General features: G+C 42.4%; 1 protein-coding gene across 1 annotated transcript; it reads left to right on the top strand.

The window, feature by feature from the left end:
* Nucleotides 1-802: 802 nt before the first annotated feature.
* Nucleotides 803-6,213, top strand: LOC308171163 (uncharacterized protein; the record flags this gene model as incomplete). Its single annotated transcript, XM_080546019.1, has 5 exons — nucleotides 803-935; nucleotides 3,110-3,231; nucleotides 4,170-5,102; nucleotides 5,387-5,575; nucleotides 6,199-6,213. The coding sequence occupies 5 exons, from the start codon at nucleotides 803-805 to the stop codon at nucleotides 6,211-6,213; spliced, it is 1,392 nt and encodes a 463-aa protein (XP_080402145.1).
* Between the last annotated feature and the right edge of the window lie 11,807 nt (nucleotides 6,214-18,020).

The following is an 18,020-nucleotide window of genomic DNA, read 5'->3' on the forward strand; positions in this document are numbered from 1 at the left end:
TGTACATGTGACATGTGTAACACGTGACGTTTATGTATATATATATATATATATATATATATATCACGTAACGTTTATGTATAAATATCCGTTTTGGCGCGAATGTTGTTTCAGACAAGTTGATGGATACCACAGTATTGAGGAGTTTGCTGGTGCTGTGAAGATTTTGGTAAATAAACCAATAATATGAACAGTGAGTGTGATAGTCCTTCTTTTTATATGGACGAGGATAATATATTGCACATACAGATGGCGGATCAAGAAACTGAACGTCTTACAGAGATTATTTCAACTTGCGTACGTGCCTAGCTACGGAATGTTTTCTCCTCAATAATCGTGTTTTCACATTCGCAAGCTCTCAACGATCATATTCTGCTGTTGCACAATATTCTACTGCGCCCCATAGTGTCTTGGTGGTAAAGTGCAGGCAGTCAAAGGCATACTGTCATTCACAGGAGATTAATGCTGGTGCGTGTAGTTCTTTTGGAAAACGTGTTTATTTTAGAATATTTCTCATATAAATAAATATAAATAATACTCATTACATTTACATTTTTGATCAAATAATGGTTGTGGTCATGTATTATTAGCGACCCCCACAGATGTAGGATTTAGTTTCTCTTAGAGAGAGAGCTGTCAAACACTTGTGATCTGTACATTGTGACATCATAAAAGGTGACATTTCAGTGATGTCATATGATTCTATAGTCAAAACAAAGGAACGCAGTTTCAGACAGTCTTTCATTTCAGTAGGAGATGTAAGAAGTATAGCTAACAAGAGAGAGAGACGATTAATTAAAAGATGAGTTGTGTTCTAAACCAGCTGGGAGGACGCAAATGTGTCTGTGTGGCTGGCCTGGCAGCCGCTGCTGGTTACTACATCTATAAAACCTGGGGCTCTGAAGAGGCCCCTGTTATTATCACTGAGGAGGAAGGTAGGTTACAGTTATCTCTGAACTGCCCTAAACGGAGATAGAACCTTATCATTCTAAGCTCACGAAATGTCAATGTCATTATTCCTTCTAGTCCACCGAGTGGACAAAGTTGGATGGTAATTTAGCTACGGCAAGCATGGCTCGAATTTTACAAATCACGTTACAGTACATAACATCAACCCACTATAAAGTGCATTTATTAGTTCAGGGGGCCTCATATATAAATAAAAATAAATAAAAAAATACTTGAACGTCATCTCATCTTTGACTTTCACGTAAGCACATTTTTCTAAACGGACGTGAACAATTATTTATAAAACGGGCTGAGATGGTTTAAAGTTGCGTGCTTCCTTCTATAAATACCAACGCAGGTAAAATGAACGCAGGTGAGGTTTGTATTAACGCCCTGTGATAGCGGCTCAATTATATGAATGAATGGTCTTTATTGTCATTGATATAGTACAGGTACCAAACAACGAAATTTGGGAGGGGGGGCTCCCCTGGTGCTAGGAAAAAAAAAACTAAAAACAAGAAGGGAAAAGTAGATATGTACACTGCAGGTTATCAATCATATCTACATTACATATCACATTTGATTATACATATCAGGCGGTCGTGTTGTTAAGAGAGAGGCTATCTTTAGACTCCCCACCAAGGCGAAACAGCGGAAATATCAGTTGTTTTTCAAATGTCAGTTATTTTTCAGATGTCAGTTATTTTTCAAACGTCAGTTATTTGTTATAATTGGTATTGGTCTCAGGTATCTGTAGTTAGTTAACGTTACAACATCCACGTCTTAACGTTAGCTGGCTAGCCATGTCCTCTGTGTTACCATAGCTACGGTACGTTAGCTCGCTGCTCTCGGGTGCGTTCGTAAACACGCTCTGGAAATCTGACCAGCACTCATGGGAATGCCTCTCGTCCAATCTAATTACTCGGTCCCTTTATGGACGTTGAACCCAGTGTGCGCTCCGGCGCTATCAGAACGACTTTACGAACGCAACCCTTGTCGGTTTTCTATGAATGAATGAATGAATGAATGAATGGCATTCCCATTATTCATTAGTTAGGTTACCACAGAATGAATGAATGGTCTTTATTGTCATTGATATAGTACAGGTACCAAACAACGACATTTGGGAGGGGGGCTCCCCTGGTGCTAGGAAAAAAAAGAAAAGAAAAAAAAAAAGCGGCTGAATTAAGACAAGTGCTATAATATAATATAATATAATATAGGGTAGCCGTTCGTCTGGAAGCGGGAGAGGGCAGAGAAGGGTGGCTTCTCTGTAAGTTGCATTTGAAACGTTTGATCATGACAACTAACCAGGCACATGCTTAAATACTCTACTCAAGTTGTAAAAGAAAATCAGGGGAGGTGGTGGATTTGATCATAAGAGGACAATTTTAGCATCCCCACAGCGTCAGTGACTTCAGTGTCAGTAACTTGGTAAAAATGTCATTGCATGTGTGCGTGCCGTGCCCCCTCGCACCTTGAAATAGCAGTAATACCACGTTCATTGATAAAATGACATAAAGTATGGAAAGGGGGGGGGGCGATTTTGACTGTTTTTATCGAGTGCTGCTTATACTGTAATAATATAATGGTCTTATTCTTATATGGCTGCTCACTCCCAGACACCGGGTAAATCCAGTATAATTGAGCGCGTGGCCGGGCAAGGTCCGTTGTGGAACGCACTAGGCATGTTGAAGAGAGATAGACAGCTCCGGAGGCATATTATAAAGAAAGACTGAGATACAATCATAAACATCAGTTCCCTTTAAATCTTGAATTAAACTCATTTTCTCGGCTGATAACAACATCGTTAATTTTATTACGAGCCACTTGCATGAATTACAGTAGGCAGTGCGGCTCACATGCCTGTAATAACTCCGCATAACCAGTAGGTAATGTGCGTAAGCAAGTTGAATACTCGACGTCGAGCTACGATCGTTTCCACGGACAAATTGACTCACGTTGAAATTGTATAAATCACTACGTTGACGTGGTTTTCTACGTACGACACGGGTAAGATCAACATTTGATCTAAGCACGTTCTATAAATGAGGCCCCAGAAATGATTACAACACTTGTGTGTTGTTGTGAACCACCTATGTAGCCTGTAGAACATTCTAGAAACCCTACCAATAAACATAATCATGTTTGATATTACTAGTCCTGACCGTGGACGGCGTGGAGGATCTGCCAGTGACTCAGGCGTGTGTCCTGACCCACCCTGTGGGAAACCCAGACCTCGGTCAACCAGACCAAGACTCACCCACTGTCCTCATCTGTGAGGTAAGATCTCCCACTAGGAGAGAATGATGACAGTCTCTAGTCTAGGTGTATGTATGTTAGTAGTACAAAGCATTACGTTTATTTTGTATTGAGTATAAAACAGTATTAATGCATTTTAACATTGAGACATATATTTTGTATTGACTATAAAATAGTATTAATGCATTTAAACATTGAGACAAGAAGCTGTCTTCTGTACCCGCTCTCCCAATATCTCAAACTGTGACCCCCCTCCCCAAGAAAAAGTTTCAGGCGCAGCATTTTCCCCCACTTTAAGCCCTGATGCTGGTGCTGCTGAGTAGCCAGTCAGTTTCCCTATCCCCAACCCCCCCTTGTTCCCAGTTATCCTGTGTCTCAGACACCTGACCCTCCCAGCCTGCTTATCTGGGGTTCCCCATCTCTTGCAAGTCTTTCTCCTGCTCCTATTCCTAGCCAATGTGTTCCTCCCTTAGGTGTATCACAACCAATATGGTAAGGGCATTCAACTGCAATCCTTAAGGGCCACAGTCTCTGCTGGTTTTCTTTTTTCAATTGATGTAATGAATCACTGAGAGTGTACACGTCTGGGTTTCCAGATCTAATTCGAAGTATGAAAACCAGGAGACACTGCAGCTCCTGGGGGGTGAAGTTCAAAACACCAGAGGTGTGCTGTGTGAGAACTGATATGGTACCACCAAACTATATCCACTAGAGGGCAGCGCAATACATTAGGAACAGGCATCCTATATTACAAATGTGGGATTAGAGTGTCATTTGATGTACTTATACTACTGCTATGATGGACCTCTCTGCCACGTGTTTGTATAGGGCCCTATTTAAACTCAATACAGACCCTTCCTCAAAGACTTGCGCGATGCCAGGGATATTCAGCAGTTACCTTGTCTTGCAAGTGTATACAGAACACACTCATTTTGAGCCAGAGTTGTCCTGTCCTATAGGTTGCCACGGTGTCCGAGAAGTCCCGCATCATGGAGCTGGAGAGGGACCTCTCTCTGCGGACAAGGGAAGTGGCCGACTTGCGGCTGCGTCTGGAGTCCCAACAGGTCTCTGAGGGTGCTGACTCCACTGCCTCACCTCTTCTTGAGGAGGTGATCACACTAAGAGCTCAGCTGGCCTCTCAGGAAGCCAATCAACAGGGTGAGCTGACTGAGCTAAAGGAGAGGATGGGGGCTGAAGAGAAAGCCCACCGTGAAGCACTGGCCCAGCTTCAGGCTTCATCCGGGAGGCTCTCCGGTGACAACGAGCAGTTGCGAATGCGCCTGAGCCAAGGTGAGAAGGAAAATGCAGACATCATAGAGTTGTGGCGCTCTAAGCTGGAATCTGCCATTGCCTCTCACCAACAAGCAATGGAGGGGTTGAAGGTGTCCTTCAGCAAAGGGGAAGGTGCCCAGGCGACAGAGCTAGTAGAGACCAAGAGTGCCTTGGAGAGGCTGAAGGTGGACCACAAGTTAGCGCTGGAGGAGGCAGGGGCCAGGCACAGGGCAGGGGCTGCAGTCTTGGCACAGGAGACAGAGGAGCTAAAATCACAGCTGCTGATTGTGTCAGAAGAGAAGGAGCATCTGGATGAGTCTCTGCGGACCAGTGTGGAGAGTGCTGAGGAGCAGCACCTGGTGGAGATGGAGGATGTGCTGGGCAAACTGCATGCTGCTGAGATGAAGGTAAAGGAGCTGGAAGACAACGAAGCAAAGTTAGTCCAGCAGGTCCAGGACAGAGCCAGAGAGGCCCAAGAGCAGGTGGCAGCTATGGCAGCTATGGAGGCCCTGAATTCCCAGGAAATTCAGGACCTCAGGCTCTGGAGCTTATTTGAGCTCCAGAGCCTGAGGACCCAGCTGGAGGAGGCCCAGAGCCAGGCCCGCTCACAGGGCGTCAAGGTGGGCCTACATCCATCTTCCCATTGTCAATCACCATTTCAATCTCCAAATGTATATCCAATCCCATATGTCATAACTAACACATTTGCCAATTGATCATGGAATACATCTGTATGATACTATCTGTTATAGCTTATCCCTTTCATCAAATTCCTTACTTGAATTTATTTTTATTCATTATTACCCTTTCCTCCATATTTATTTTGTTCACTTATTGTCATTTTGTTTTCTTCAAAATGTCCTCCATGTCCATGCATGGTGTCACCATCTGGCCTGTGCTATAGTTCAACGAGTTAAGCTCTGAGTTGGAAGGACAGCAGCAGAAGCTTCTCTCTGTGCAGCACAGCCTGACCTCTGTTCAGCAGGAAAAGAGCTCCTTGGAGCAGGAGCTGGTGAGTTATGGGGCCTACAGAAGGGTGGTGAGGAGCCAGGGGTTGGGCATGGGTGGCATGACTGTTGGGATAGGACTTAAGGTAAGCTCAGGTAAGGAAGAGCATAGCATCATCAGCATGCTAGTGAATGCTACAAAGAATGCAATGTTGTGCTACAAAGATTCATCACATGGTGGTGACACATTCTTCAAGAGGCTAGATGCCTATAGAGGTTTTGACTTATTATATCATCATGGATAAACCATAATTTCAGTCTTTAGTATAAGCATAACTTGGATGTCTCATTATGAATTGTGAGTAATTTTGAGGTGTGTCTTGGAACAACACATTCCAGCATGCACACACATACTAATAACTTTTTTTATTTCCTCAGAAACAAAAACTGGAAGAAAGCACAGATGAGAAGATTAAATCAACACAAACTATGCAAGGTAAATGTATTTACTTGGGTTGATCTTTCATACCCTTTTTGTTTGACAGATCTTACTTGTAGATACATGAAGTAATCTGAATTCAACTCCTTCTTTCAGAGTTGCTTGAGAAGCTTGGCAAAAAGGAGGAGCAATGCACATCTCTCTCCGATGAATCAGAGGCTCTAAGGAGCCAACTTGCAGGTCAGAGCTTTGGCCAGAATTGTGGTGTTTAACGTACAGCACACACACAGTACAAGTCACCATTTATGTGACATTGTTTTTTTGTTCTAGTTGAGTAAAGTGTGAGTAAATTCCAATGAATTGTCTTCCTTATGGGTTATTTTTCATTCCATAAAACACCGGTGTAAGTGTGAATATGCCTGGTTAAAAAGGGGACACGTGATGATAAAAAAATCACAAAATATCACCATTATTGCTCTCCTTGGTGATAAAGTTGTGTTTATGTCCATTGTGTGGGAAAGTTGTCTTTACTGACATGTCCATTGTGTGGGAAATATGCGTATGTTGTAACAAAACGGCGTGTGTTCTTGTTCAGGGACTGACTAGTAGATTTAATTGTGTTTCTCACATTCAGGCCTGGAGAGGAAGCTAAAGGCTGGGGATGAGAAACTTGATCAGATCACGAAGGACAAGGCCCAACTCAAAAGTGACATCTCAGACATGATGAAGTCAACAGGTGATCGCTCAGAACAGCTCACCAAAATGAATGAAGACCTCACTCAAAAAGAAAGGTACATGCCTTTAACAGCCCAAAAATGTTCTGATGAAGTCTCTCGTACATTGCATTTTCAGCAGAGGTGTGTCCTCAAACATGCCAATCCAAATGTTATTTGCTCTGTTGTAGAACAATGAAACGTTAATTTGTATCTTACAAATGTTGATACCTGACTTGCCTTTAGTGTTATTTAAGAAATTACAGTTGTATAATCTTGGGTGATGTTGAAGTGTCTTTACATTGCTTGCTGAACAGAATACAAAATATTCACAAATTACTCATCTTGTACTTGTACTGTAGTTTTAATGCTCATCTCAAATAGTAAGATGTTGCTCATAAAGCATGTGATAGTTGCTATATTAAAGTAGGTCTCACCATATTTCTATCTTGGTTTATCAGGTACTAGTATATTACTGAGGTTAATTTTGTCTCCATATGTGACATGGTCTGGTGAAAAAGTCCCCAAGTAGGGCAAGGTAATTTTTCAGTTCAGAGATTATGAAAGTGCAGATTGTAAGCTTTCAAAGGATGTGTCATACATTGAAAAATAGTTGAAGAAGATTTGCTTATTTGAATGTTGGTATCATCTCGTTGAGCTACCTAGCAGCTAAAAAGAAAACATCGCTATACTGACATGTAACTGCATGTTTAGCACATCAGAACACGCTGATAGAACATCAACATAACTACACATAATTAGATGATCACACAGTCCTTGCTTTTGAACATGAACATTTTAAAACATGTTTGTTTAAAAGCCATGTATCTCTAACCCAGTAGCCTAGGAACAGGACGGCTGGCGATACAGTGAATCCAATTCACAAATTATAAGTATTTAGTGATTCTAAAACTGTTATTTGTTATATTGAGTGGGTTTTTCAACACTTCAGACCTCCTATCTGCAAAATTCACTTTTTCACAGACAGACTTATCATGTGCAGCCTGAAGGCCGATTTAAACTTCTGCGTAAAATCGACGCCGTAGCCTTGCGTCGGCCCGCGTGGGCCCGCCTTGCCTACGGAGAGGCTTGACGCGCACATCTCCAAAAATTTAAGAACGCGTCAGTTTCTACGCAACCATAAGCTCTGTGATTGGTCCGCTTGGTAGCACATGATTCCGACTCTCTCGTCGGCCAAAATGCGGAAGCCATGACAGAAATGTCATTTACATTCGAGACGTGACGTGAACAAGATGGCGGAGTAGAAGCCTCGCGGTTACTCTCCCTTCAATTTAGCTAGGCAAACATTTGTATTCGTGCTACGAAATCTGATGCTGTGCTACTTCAGTTGAACGTTTATTGGCCTGTTTGGTCCTGTCCACAATGGCTAGCCGTACGCGCAAAGGCAAAGATACATTGGCTGTGCCGATGGACGGCGACGAGACCTCAGAGAGCGCTCTCACAGTGGCCTCTCTCGAGGCTACACTTAAACGCTATTTTAATATAGCAGAGAAAAACTCCAATGACCGATTCGACCGGCTGGAGACCCAGCTGGGATCCATGGAGGCAACCCTGACTAAACACGAGAAGGAGATTAGTGTACAACGCACTATCACCTCCAAGCTACATGAGCGGGTAAAGGAATCCGAGGTCACTACCTCTCAACACAGCAGATCACTAGCTCAGCTCGAGTCCAAACTGGCATCCTTCGAGGATAGGAGCAGAAGGGACAACCTTCGAATGATCAATCTAAAGGAGGGAGAAGAATCGGGGAATGCAATGTCCTACCTCACTGCCAACTTCCCAATATGGTTCCCCTCCCTGGCTGACAAGCCGCTGGAGATCATGCGAGTTCACCGCACCGGGTCTCCTCGAGCGTCTTCACCACATCCCAGGTCCTTGATCATTAAATTCCTTCGCTTCACAGACAGAGACCGCATCCTCCAAGAATCAAGGAAAACTCCCGTGGAGATCGCCGGGCGCACCATCCGTTTTGCAGCGGATTACAGCGAGTACACTTCTAAACTCAGACGTCCCTGTTATCCGGTCATGCACCGGGCTCGGGGACTGCGCTGTGAGGCATTCTTGCTGTACCCCGCGGTCATCAAGCTCATCCACAACTCTGAACACCATCTATTCCACGAACTATCAGAGGCAGAGAAGTTCCTTTCTTCACTTGAGGACAATTCCTGATCGGGGTAAGGCTCTTAACAAGAGCTCGCTCTAGACTTTGTTTTTCAAACGATAACTGTTGACGATGACATGCTGGACTTGTTTACTTCCTGGTGGGGCGTTACTCACGGAGGACGTCACTCCAATGACTCTCTTTGTTTATTTCTATCGTGTAGCAACTCAGTGAGTGTAAATCCGGCTGACATCGCTGTAAAACCACTATAGTTATTATTTTTGCTTCCTATTTACTGTAAATGCTGTTCCAGCTGTATGGTGGCTGACTGTGTGCGACACATTTCGCAATCTGAACTCTATGATAGGTTGCTGACTAATCAGATTGAATAGCGGTATAATAGCCTAATGTTTTAAGTTTGCCTGTTCCACACAACCTTGCTTATTTGAGTATTTTGAACATATGGGGTGTCCCAATTTACGTATGACATTATAGGTAGCTTGAACACAATTATTGTTTTTTTTATAATAGAACTGAATAAATATATAATTTCATTGCTGATGGCTTTATAACCCCAAATGATACTTGAAAAGTATTTCTTTTTTTCTTTGGTTTCTAATTCTGTATTATCATAATTTTTTATTATATATGGTAATTACTCAAACAAGGAATAGCTACAAGGGAGAGGGAGGGGTATCTGACTATCTTTTCTTCACTGTCACTTTTTTGGGGGGGAGGGGGGAGGTTGGGTGGGCTCTGGATGGACCTTTTTGTCCATTTATTTTTGGGGGGGGTTGGGGAAGAGGGGTGCCGATTGGGATTAGGGGGCAAGGGGTGGGTGGGCTATGATCATGGGGCTTATGGGGGGGTTGGGGGGGAGGGACAGGATCCTATGGTTGGAGCTCTTCGGTTAGTATCTTTCACTTTTTTCTTTTACCAAGATAGCTATGACTAACATTACACTTCTGTCTTGGAATGGGCGGGGCCTAAATATCCCTCATAAACGCACAAGTACCTTAGACTTCCTACAGAGAAAAAAGATAGATGTGGCCTTCTTTCAGGAATCTCACCTATTGGAAAAAGATGTTAGTAGATTACAGAATAAATATTACCATGTAATTGCCTCCTCCTCAAATACCAAAAAAAAAAGGGGAGTAGTGATCGTTGCCAAGCGCAGTTTTCAGTTTAAAGATCTAGGATCTGGGAAAGACTCTGAGGGCAGAGTAAGCTATATAAAAATGATGGTAAATGATAAGAAACTGGCCTTTGTTTCAGTATATGCACCAAATTCCTTTGATATTGGCTTTTATGACTACTTAACTAAATTGATGTTTGATCTATCTGATTTTGGTTTAATAATAGGGGGTGACTTTAATGCTGTATGGCTACACACGATGGACAGAACTGGGGTTAACGAGGGGAGAGAGCAACACCTGGCGTCCTCTGCACTAAGGAAATGGGCTAGTGACTGTGCTGTGGTAGATGTCTGGCGTTCTTCTAACCCCTCCGTGAAAGAATTCACTTGTTTCTCCTCTCGACACAGATCATTCTCTCGCATAGATTATATTTTTATATCCAAACATATGTATGATAAGACATCAGATTTTAATTTACTTCCTATGTCTCTCTCTGACCACAGGGCGGTCTTTGGCAGAGTAGCGATCTCCTTGAAGCCTAAAAGGGCTCCTCGCTGGCGCTTTAACTCCACCCTTTTGCAGAATGAATCATTCCTAAAGGAAATGAAGGAACAACTTGATGAGTTTATTGTAATTAATAAGCCATCTGTGGATGATCCTGGTATTCTCTGGGATGCGGTGAAGGGGTTCATTAGGGATAAAACTATTGGTTTTGCCTCTAATCTACACAAATCCAGATTAAAACATATTCAAGACTTAGAAAAGAAAATTGCTGAACTGGAGATCACAATGACTCCGCATGTTACCCCTGAGCTAGTTCTTGAGAGAGAAGTGTTATTTAAAGATCTTAACCATCTTCTCAGACATAGAGCGGATTTCCTCATTCATAGAACTAGACAAAACCATTACTTGCACAGCGCACAGCCAAGCCATTTACTAGCCTCAAAACTTAAAACCAATGAACAACTAGCAAACATCTCTTCAATTAAAAGTTCTACAGGTACTTTGTGCACTGATCCAACAGAGGTTAACAATAACTTCTGGGCATTCTACTCGGCTCTATATACTTCTGAGATTGATTATAATGATCAAGCTGTTAGTTCTTTCTTGAACCCCTTACAGCTCCCCCAGCTTTCCCAAAATGACTCCCTTGATTTAGATTCTCCTATTACGCTATCTGAACTATACAAAGCTCTTTCATGCATGAATAAAGGCAAGTCACCAGGGTTAGACGGTCTACCACCTGAATTGTATCTGGCCTTTTGGCCCCAAGTTGGCCCCTTGCTATTGGGAATGATTCATTCTGCAATCAAAAATGGCTCCTTCTCCAAAAACAACAATATAGCTATAATCTCTTTGCTATTGAAAAAGGGGAAGGACCCTACTGACTGCGGAAGCTATCGCCCCTTGTCAATTTTAAATACAGATACTAAACTGTACGCCAAAGTTCTAGCCTCTCGACTGGAACCATTTATGACTACCTTAGTGCATGAGGACCAAACAGGCTTCATTAAAAATCGCCTTGCCTCAGACAATGTTCGCCGCCTTCTCCATATTATTGACTCTTCGAATATTACTGATTCAGCAAATGCTATTCTCTCACTTGATGCTGAGAAAGCCTTTGATCGTCTCGAGTGGCACTTTTTATGGGCGGTTTTACGCTATATGGGCTTTGGAGATCATTATGTGGATATGATAAAACTACTATATTCTAACCCGACAGCAATGGTTCTGACAGGGAACACATGCTCTAAACAGTTCCCAGTATCCCGCAGCTCGCGCCAGGGTTGCCCTCTCTCTCCTTTGCTGTTTGCCCTATCTCTGGAACCTGTGGCCCAGGCCGTTCGCCAGTCAGTCACCCATGATCCTATTACGGTCCAGAACACCAAACATCACATATCTCTGTATGCTGATGATATCCTTCTTTTTATTCAGAATATCCCTCAGTCACTCCCTCACCTTCTAAACATCTTTAATAATTTTAGCCGAATTTCAGGTTACAAAATTAACTGGGGAAAATCAGCTCTATTACCACTGAATGCCTCAGCTAGACAGTTAGATATCTCACTGAACATCCCAGTGGTCCAGAATATTAAATATCTAGGTATCACTATCTACCCCTCAATTTCAAACACAGTATCAATTAATTATAAGAATGTGCTGAAGGAGGTAGATTCTGATCTACAAAGGTGGAAAACTTCACCCCTCACATTTCATTCCCGTATCTCAGTTATTAAAATGAATATTCTTCCACGAATAAACTTTTTTAGTTCCATGCTCTCTCTAGCCCCACCAAGTGGTTATTGGAAGAAACTACACTCTATCTCTTCTCATTTTATATGGAGGGGGAAGAAGCCCAGACTCAAATTCTCAACCCTCCAGAGGCTAAAAAACGAAGGGGGATTGGGGCTACCAAACTTCGAATGGTATTATTGGTCCTTTGTGCTGCGTCCTCTCTCCACATGGTTTGATCCGGCTGCTCGTGTTTCTTGGCGCCCCTTAGAGGAAAACATTGTCCATCCTCATAGGTTACAAGATGTAATATACTGTAACATTTCTATTAAACAGTCCAAATTGAAATTCGGCTCCATCATCACTGAATTAATCTCAGTTTGGCGATGCGCAGAAAAGCTCTGCAAAATCTCAACCAAATGGTACCTCCATTCGCCTATATTTAAAAATTCAATTCTCCAGTTGGGAGGCCGTCCAATCTCATTTCCCCAGTGGAGTGACAAGGGAGTTCACACATTCTCAGATTTATTTGGGGCTGAGGGTCTCCGCTCATTCCAAGACATTCAGAGAAACTTTAATTTACCGGGTACGTCCTTTTTTTTCTACCTTCAATTACGTACAGCTATGCGCACATACGGGGTACCCTGGAATAGCTCATTAGACATACATCCATTTCACATAGCATTCACCAGACCCAGGGGTCAGGTCTCAGCTCTTTACTCCATCCTGGTTAAGGCTTCTTTAAAACCATTACACATTGACAGAGTGTGGAAAGATACTTTATCACACAATAACTTAAATTGGCAATTAATTTGGCAAAACATATCCCTTTCCTCCAGAAATCCCAACCACCAGGTTATCCATTTCAATTTTACTCATAGGACATACTTCACTCCATATCTGCTACATAAAATAAAGACCATACCTTCACCTAACTGTACTCTTTGCACCCGAAATACAGTGGGCACCTTTTTTCATATGGTATGGGAATGCCCGGGAGTGGCTGATTTCTGGAGGACAGTTTGTGATGCATTGTCCCTGATCCTGTCCAAACACATTCCACACTCACCATTAGTCCTATTGTTAAATGACAGTTCAAACCTGGATCTAAACATCAAACAAAGACGCATCTGGCTGGCCGGCCTTACAGCAGCCAAAAGGCTTATAGCTTGCAGGTGGAAGTCACCCCATTTCTTGACTACGCAGAGATGGATATTAGACTTCATTGACATAGCCAGCATGGAACACTGGATAGCCAACAGGCATCATGCAATTTCGGACAATGTCTCATGCTGGGACCAAACTATAACCATCCTCAAGACACTATTATAGGCTAATCGATTTGCTCCTTCCATAGGGTCCTGTAGGGGGGGGGGGGGGGGGGGGCTGTGATTGGGTGGGGGGTGGTGGGCGGGGGGCTGTGATAGGGGGGGGTGGGTGGCGGGGGGGTTGTGATTGGGCGGGTGGGTGGGAGGTATCTGGCGGGAGGGACATTTGTGGGAGGAGGGGTAGGTGGGGAATTATTGGGGTAAAGGGAGATTGGGAAGGGAAGGGGAGGGGGGGGGGGTTGAAAGGTTTATGCGCATTTTGTATTTGTACTGGTAAACCGTATTTGTGTTATTCTATTTTCTCCTTTGTTTATTTGTATGTTACCACTCCCCTTGTTTTACTCCCTGAAATAATAATAAAAAATTGATCACAAAAAAAAAGAAATGTCATTTACTTTTTCTGTAATTACTCATTAATAAAGATTAGAAAAATTATGATAACCATCGTATTATCTTAGTTTAGTGTCATTTCAATGGATCATAGAACTTTTATATACAACAAGCATAACAACAAAAAGATCGCTATTATGCCGCTTTGAGCTTTGAGCTCCGTTGAGTTCCTAACCGGAAGAGGCACAGCACAGGGGCATAGAAAACACACTGCCACCTAGCGATGTGATGGTGTAATTGCAGCGCGGCCTACGCAGAAGTGTAAAGTGCGAGACCCCTTACGTAGATTACGTAAGCTACGCACGTAAATTCGACGCAGAACTTTAAATCGGCCTTTACTTTAATTTAAAGTGAAAACCGCAAATCAGAACATTTTGCAGATAGGAGGTTTTGCGTTTCGGCCATCGATATGATCAATATTCAGTCTATCATTATTTAAAACTGTCCCATAGAATGAGCCTCTAGTTTGTAGTAGTAGTTTAGTTATCCCCCTCTCCCCCTCCTTTTCCTAGGCAGTTAGAGGAGTCACAGACCCAACTGGCAGAGGAGAAGGAACGGATGGCACGTTCTGAAGAGCAACAACAGCAGGAACTGGGCCGGAAGGACCAGGAGCTGAAGGAGATCACAGACAAACATCAGGGTCAGCTAAACAGCCTGCAGAAGAAAATTGTTGACCTGGTGAGTGATGATCTGGATAAAACATTGAAAGTCAGGGACAATAAGAGGTTGGTGAAGACTACCGAAATGGCTTTGAATGTTATTAGAAATGCCTTTTCTTGAGTGCTGCCACATATTAACCTATAACACATAAATTATAGGGACTTGACCAGACCTTTTCCTGATCATTCTCTCCCTCCCTGTCCCTTTCCTAACAATTGGTGATGTAATTAGTTAAAATGTCTCTCTTCTTATGCATTGTATAGGAAAAGCATGTGCAGCAGTGTGAGACCCAGGCCAAGGAGCTTGAGGCCTCTCAGGAGAAGGGCCTGTCTGAGGCCTCAGAGCGCCATGCACAGGAGCTTCAGGGTCAGGCTAACAAGGCGAGGCAGGAACTGAGCATCTCCAGGGAGAAAACCCAGGAGCTGGAGAGGCTGGTATCTGACTTGCAATCTTATAAGGAGAAGGCCCAGGTAAGCACCAACTTATCATAGCATCATATTGTTTGTCTCCAGTGTATTAGAATCACAGATTCTGTGGAGGTGCTGCCTTTTAGTACCAAATATCCACCAATGCAGTGTTTCCTCTATATGCATTTATTCGTGGTGGGCCGCCACGAATGAATTTCCTCCGCCACTAATTGATTCAGACAGTCCACTTTGATTCAGGCTGCGCAGAAAGGCAGCGAGTTATTATGACCGGAGAACAGAAAAAAAGCAGATTGAAGCTAGATTTAGGCCGCTTCCAGACCTACATTTCGTTACGATTTAGGGCGTAGTTAGTTACAATATGTTACAATGTTGCAATTAACCTCGTCGTTTGTGTTCGCACTGCAATCGAGACTGAATCGCTCTCAACAGGCACGCGGCGCGAGTCGACGCGCTTTCAAAACTGTTTTGTGATTGGTCCGAATTTAGCGGGACATTTGGATTTCTCTTTTAGCCCGTCGCCGGTGCCTTTAATCCCGTATCCTAATCGAAAATGCAACATCATCAGCGACGACTGTGGGTTATTGCATTTACTGCTGTTCTCTGGTTCATGTTCTTATACCAGTGCTCAGTATAGAGTATTTTAAATGAACATTCGTAATGTATGTCTCTGATGTTCATGGTCAACTAAATCAGCCTATTTTGTGAAACAAATAATGTTCCCGCTAATGGGTTAACCGAGCATTCTCGCACCTAACGTGCAAGCACCTAGCTTCGAACTATTCATAGCAATATGCGCGGGGCAAAAATAATCTATTGCCTCTAAAATCACCACGAACAGAACGGCGGAGGTACGGGTAAGCAGGGCTCATGTTGGTGTCCTCAAAGGTAAGAGTTGGTTTTCTTTAACTCAACTGATAGCATTACCTTGCTGTTGTTGTTTACCGAATGCTCCATCTGACTGTCACACTGTGATTTTACTTGTGTAAACAGTTAATGAGTAACGTTAGCCGGTTTTGTGCGTGTACTCTCATGTAGGCCTACTTCGTATTGATCTTTCTGTGTGTGTGTGTGTGTGTGTGTGTGTGTGTGTGTGTGTGTGTGTGTGTGTGTAATGCGCCTTCCGCATGTTCCGCTGCAGCTGTAGGATATATTGGTATTTGGTATATTGGTATCACCTTCTATATAAAATCACCTGCTCGGCTTTAATGACTTAACCGCTATTTAAGAAATTATAATTGTTGCCACCCTCTAGTTTTTGGTGAAATTACGTCTTTGTTTTGAGCGCCAGTGCGCACCGCGCGCGAAAAATGAGCGCTCCGCCACTAATATGAAAAATCCTTGAGGAAACACTGCAATGGCCATGTTTTGAGCTGTTAAGTAATGTTTGATTGTTGTAATGCAAACTGTGATTCCCACATGTAGTGGCTATAGACATACAGGATGTTCACATTTTGTTGCCTCAGAGCCTGGAATCTGATTTTATTGTCTTTGTTTCACTGATCTAGACAGCAATACAGAAATACAAATTCTAAATATTTGTAGTAGTAATTTATAAAATAAAATAAAAATAAATACCTGTTTGTAAAAGACCCCCCTCGCTGTGGCTCAAATGCAAATCAATAATTGTGTTTGCAACAATGAATTCAAGTGATGCTAGAAATGTGTTTCTTTGGCTTTACTACAAAGCATTACGTTTATTGCAAACCCAGCACACTGGTGCACCTTGTCCCATGTGAAGAATAGTGGTAGCTGCAGCATGTTATGGGTGTGCTTGTCACTTGATCAGGGGTCAAGAGAAAGTTGAGAAATTTGCTGAGTTGGTAGTGACATCCTAATCTACACAGTGTGTAATTGTTTTCTATTAAAATCGGGGACCCTACAAGGACAATGATATTCATTCCGATATCACATGAACTATTATCCTTGCACTCAGATGGACTCAATTCATCTGAATAAATTGTTGAATAAATGTTTGCATTTTAGCTAATTTTAGGAGCGCCACAGCAAGGGGGGTGTAGACCTTTGCAAACAGGTCTTTACTTCACTTTGTAAGTGTCCAGTAGGCTGTGTAGATCAGTGTGAAAGAAATCCTAATTTAATGTATTTCGATTCCAGCCTCTGGGGCAACAAAAGATGAAAATGTTGAAAGAGGGTGTAGCCTTTCTATAGGCACTGTATATACACGTTATACTACAAATGTCATTGCACATATTTTATTAAGGTTGCTCACCCTGCTTCCTTCTACTACATATTTTGGATGTGTGTAAGAAAATTTGCCTTTGGTCAGGATGGGTGTGAGAAAATGTTTATGAATGTTGGAACCCAGCTCGTCCCTTCAAATGCCCTAGAAGTAATCATAAATGTTCATGTTTATGTTACAATTAACAACCAGCAAATTATGGTCCAAATATTCATCTTCATTTCAGCATTTTCTGTGTGGCTATGTTTTTTTTTTTATGGGCTACTTTGAAAGCAGGGGTACTATAAACTGATGCTTGGTGGTGGTTTTAGTTTACCACCTTGCTCTTATAGATGGAGTTTGATAAACGTATGTGTGACTTGTGAGTTTGTTTTGTAATTGTACCTCAACTTCTTAAGAATCTTGATTGATTAAATGGAACTGCTCTGATCATTTAGCATAGTGTTTTGGATGCAGTATGCATTATGCCATATGAAAAGGCTAATTGATATTTCAACCCATGAACTGCTCTCCTGGTTTAGTCAGTGTTTATCCTGTTTTACATGCAAAATGTAAGTAATGGAAAAGTAGACACTTTGGTCCTTGAGAAATCACTAACATAGACCTAAAAAGAGTTGCCATCACAATTATAATTCACACACAAACCCATACTCTCAATTGAAAATGTTTGATTGCTGTACCCCTGTTTTCAATGTATTTGTTGTAAGTTCAGGGTGGTGTCTGCTGTGGTATCTTTTTCCCCATAATGTTTATGCTTGCACCAGCTTAACTCTTCCAGTTGCATTTTATTACTTTTGTTCATTTGCTTTACTTCATTTTTGGTTGTGTTCACTTCACCTTTCCCCTTTTTCTTTCAACTTTTTTCCCTCAGTCTCTTTCTGCTGAACTTGACTCCTCCAAGCAGGACGTTGAGTGTTTGTCTGCAGACCTGCAGAAGCAA

Source organism: Nansenia antarctica (assembly GCF_963989245.1).
Source record: "Nansenia antarctica genome assembly, chromosome: 15".
Classification (NCBI taxonomy): Eukaryota; Metazoa; Chordata; class Actinopteri; order Argentiniformes; family Microstomatidae; genus Nansenia; species Nansenia antarctica.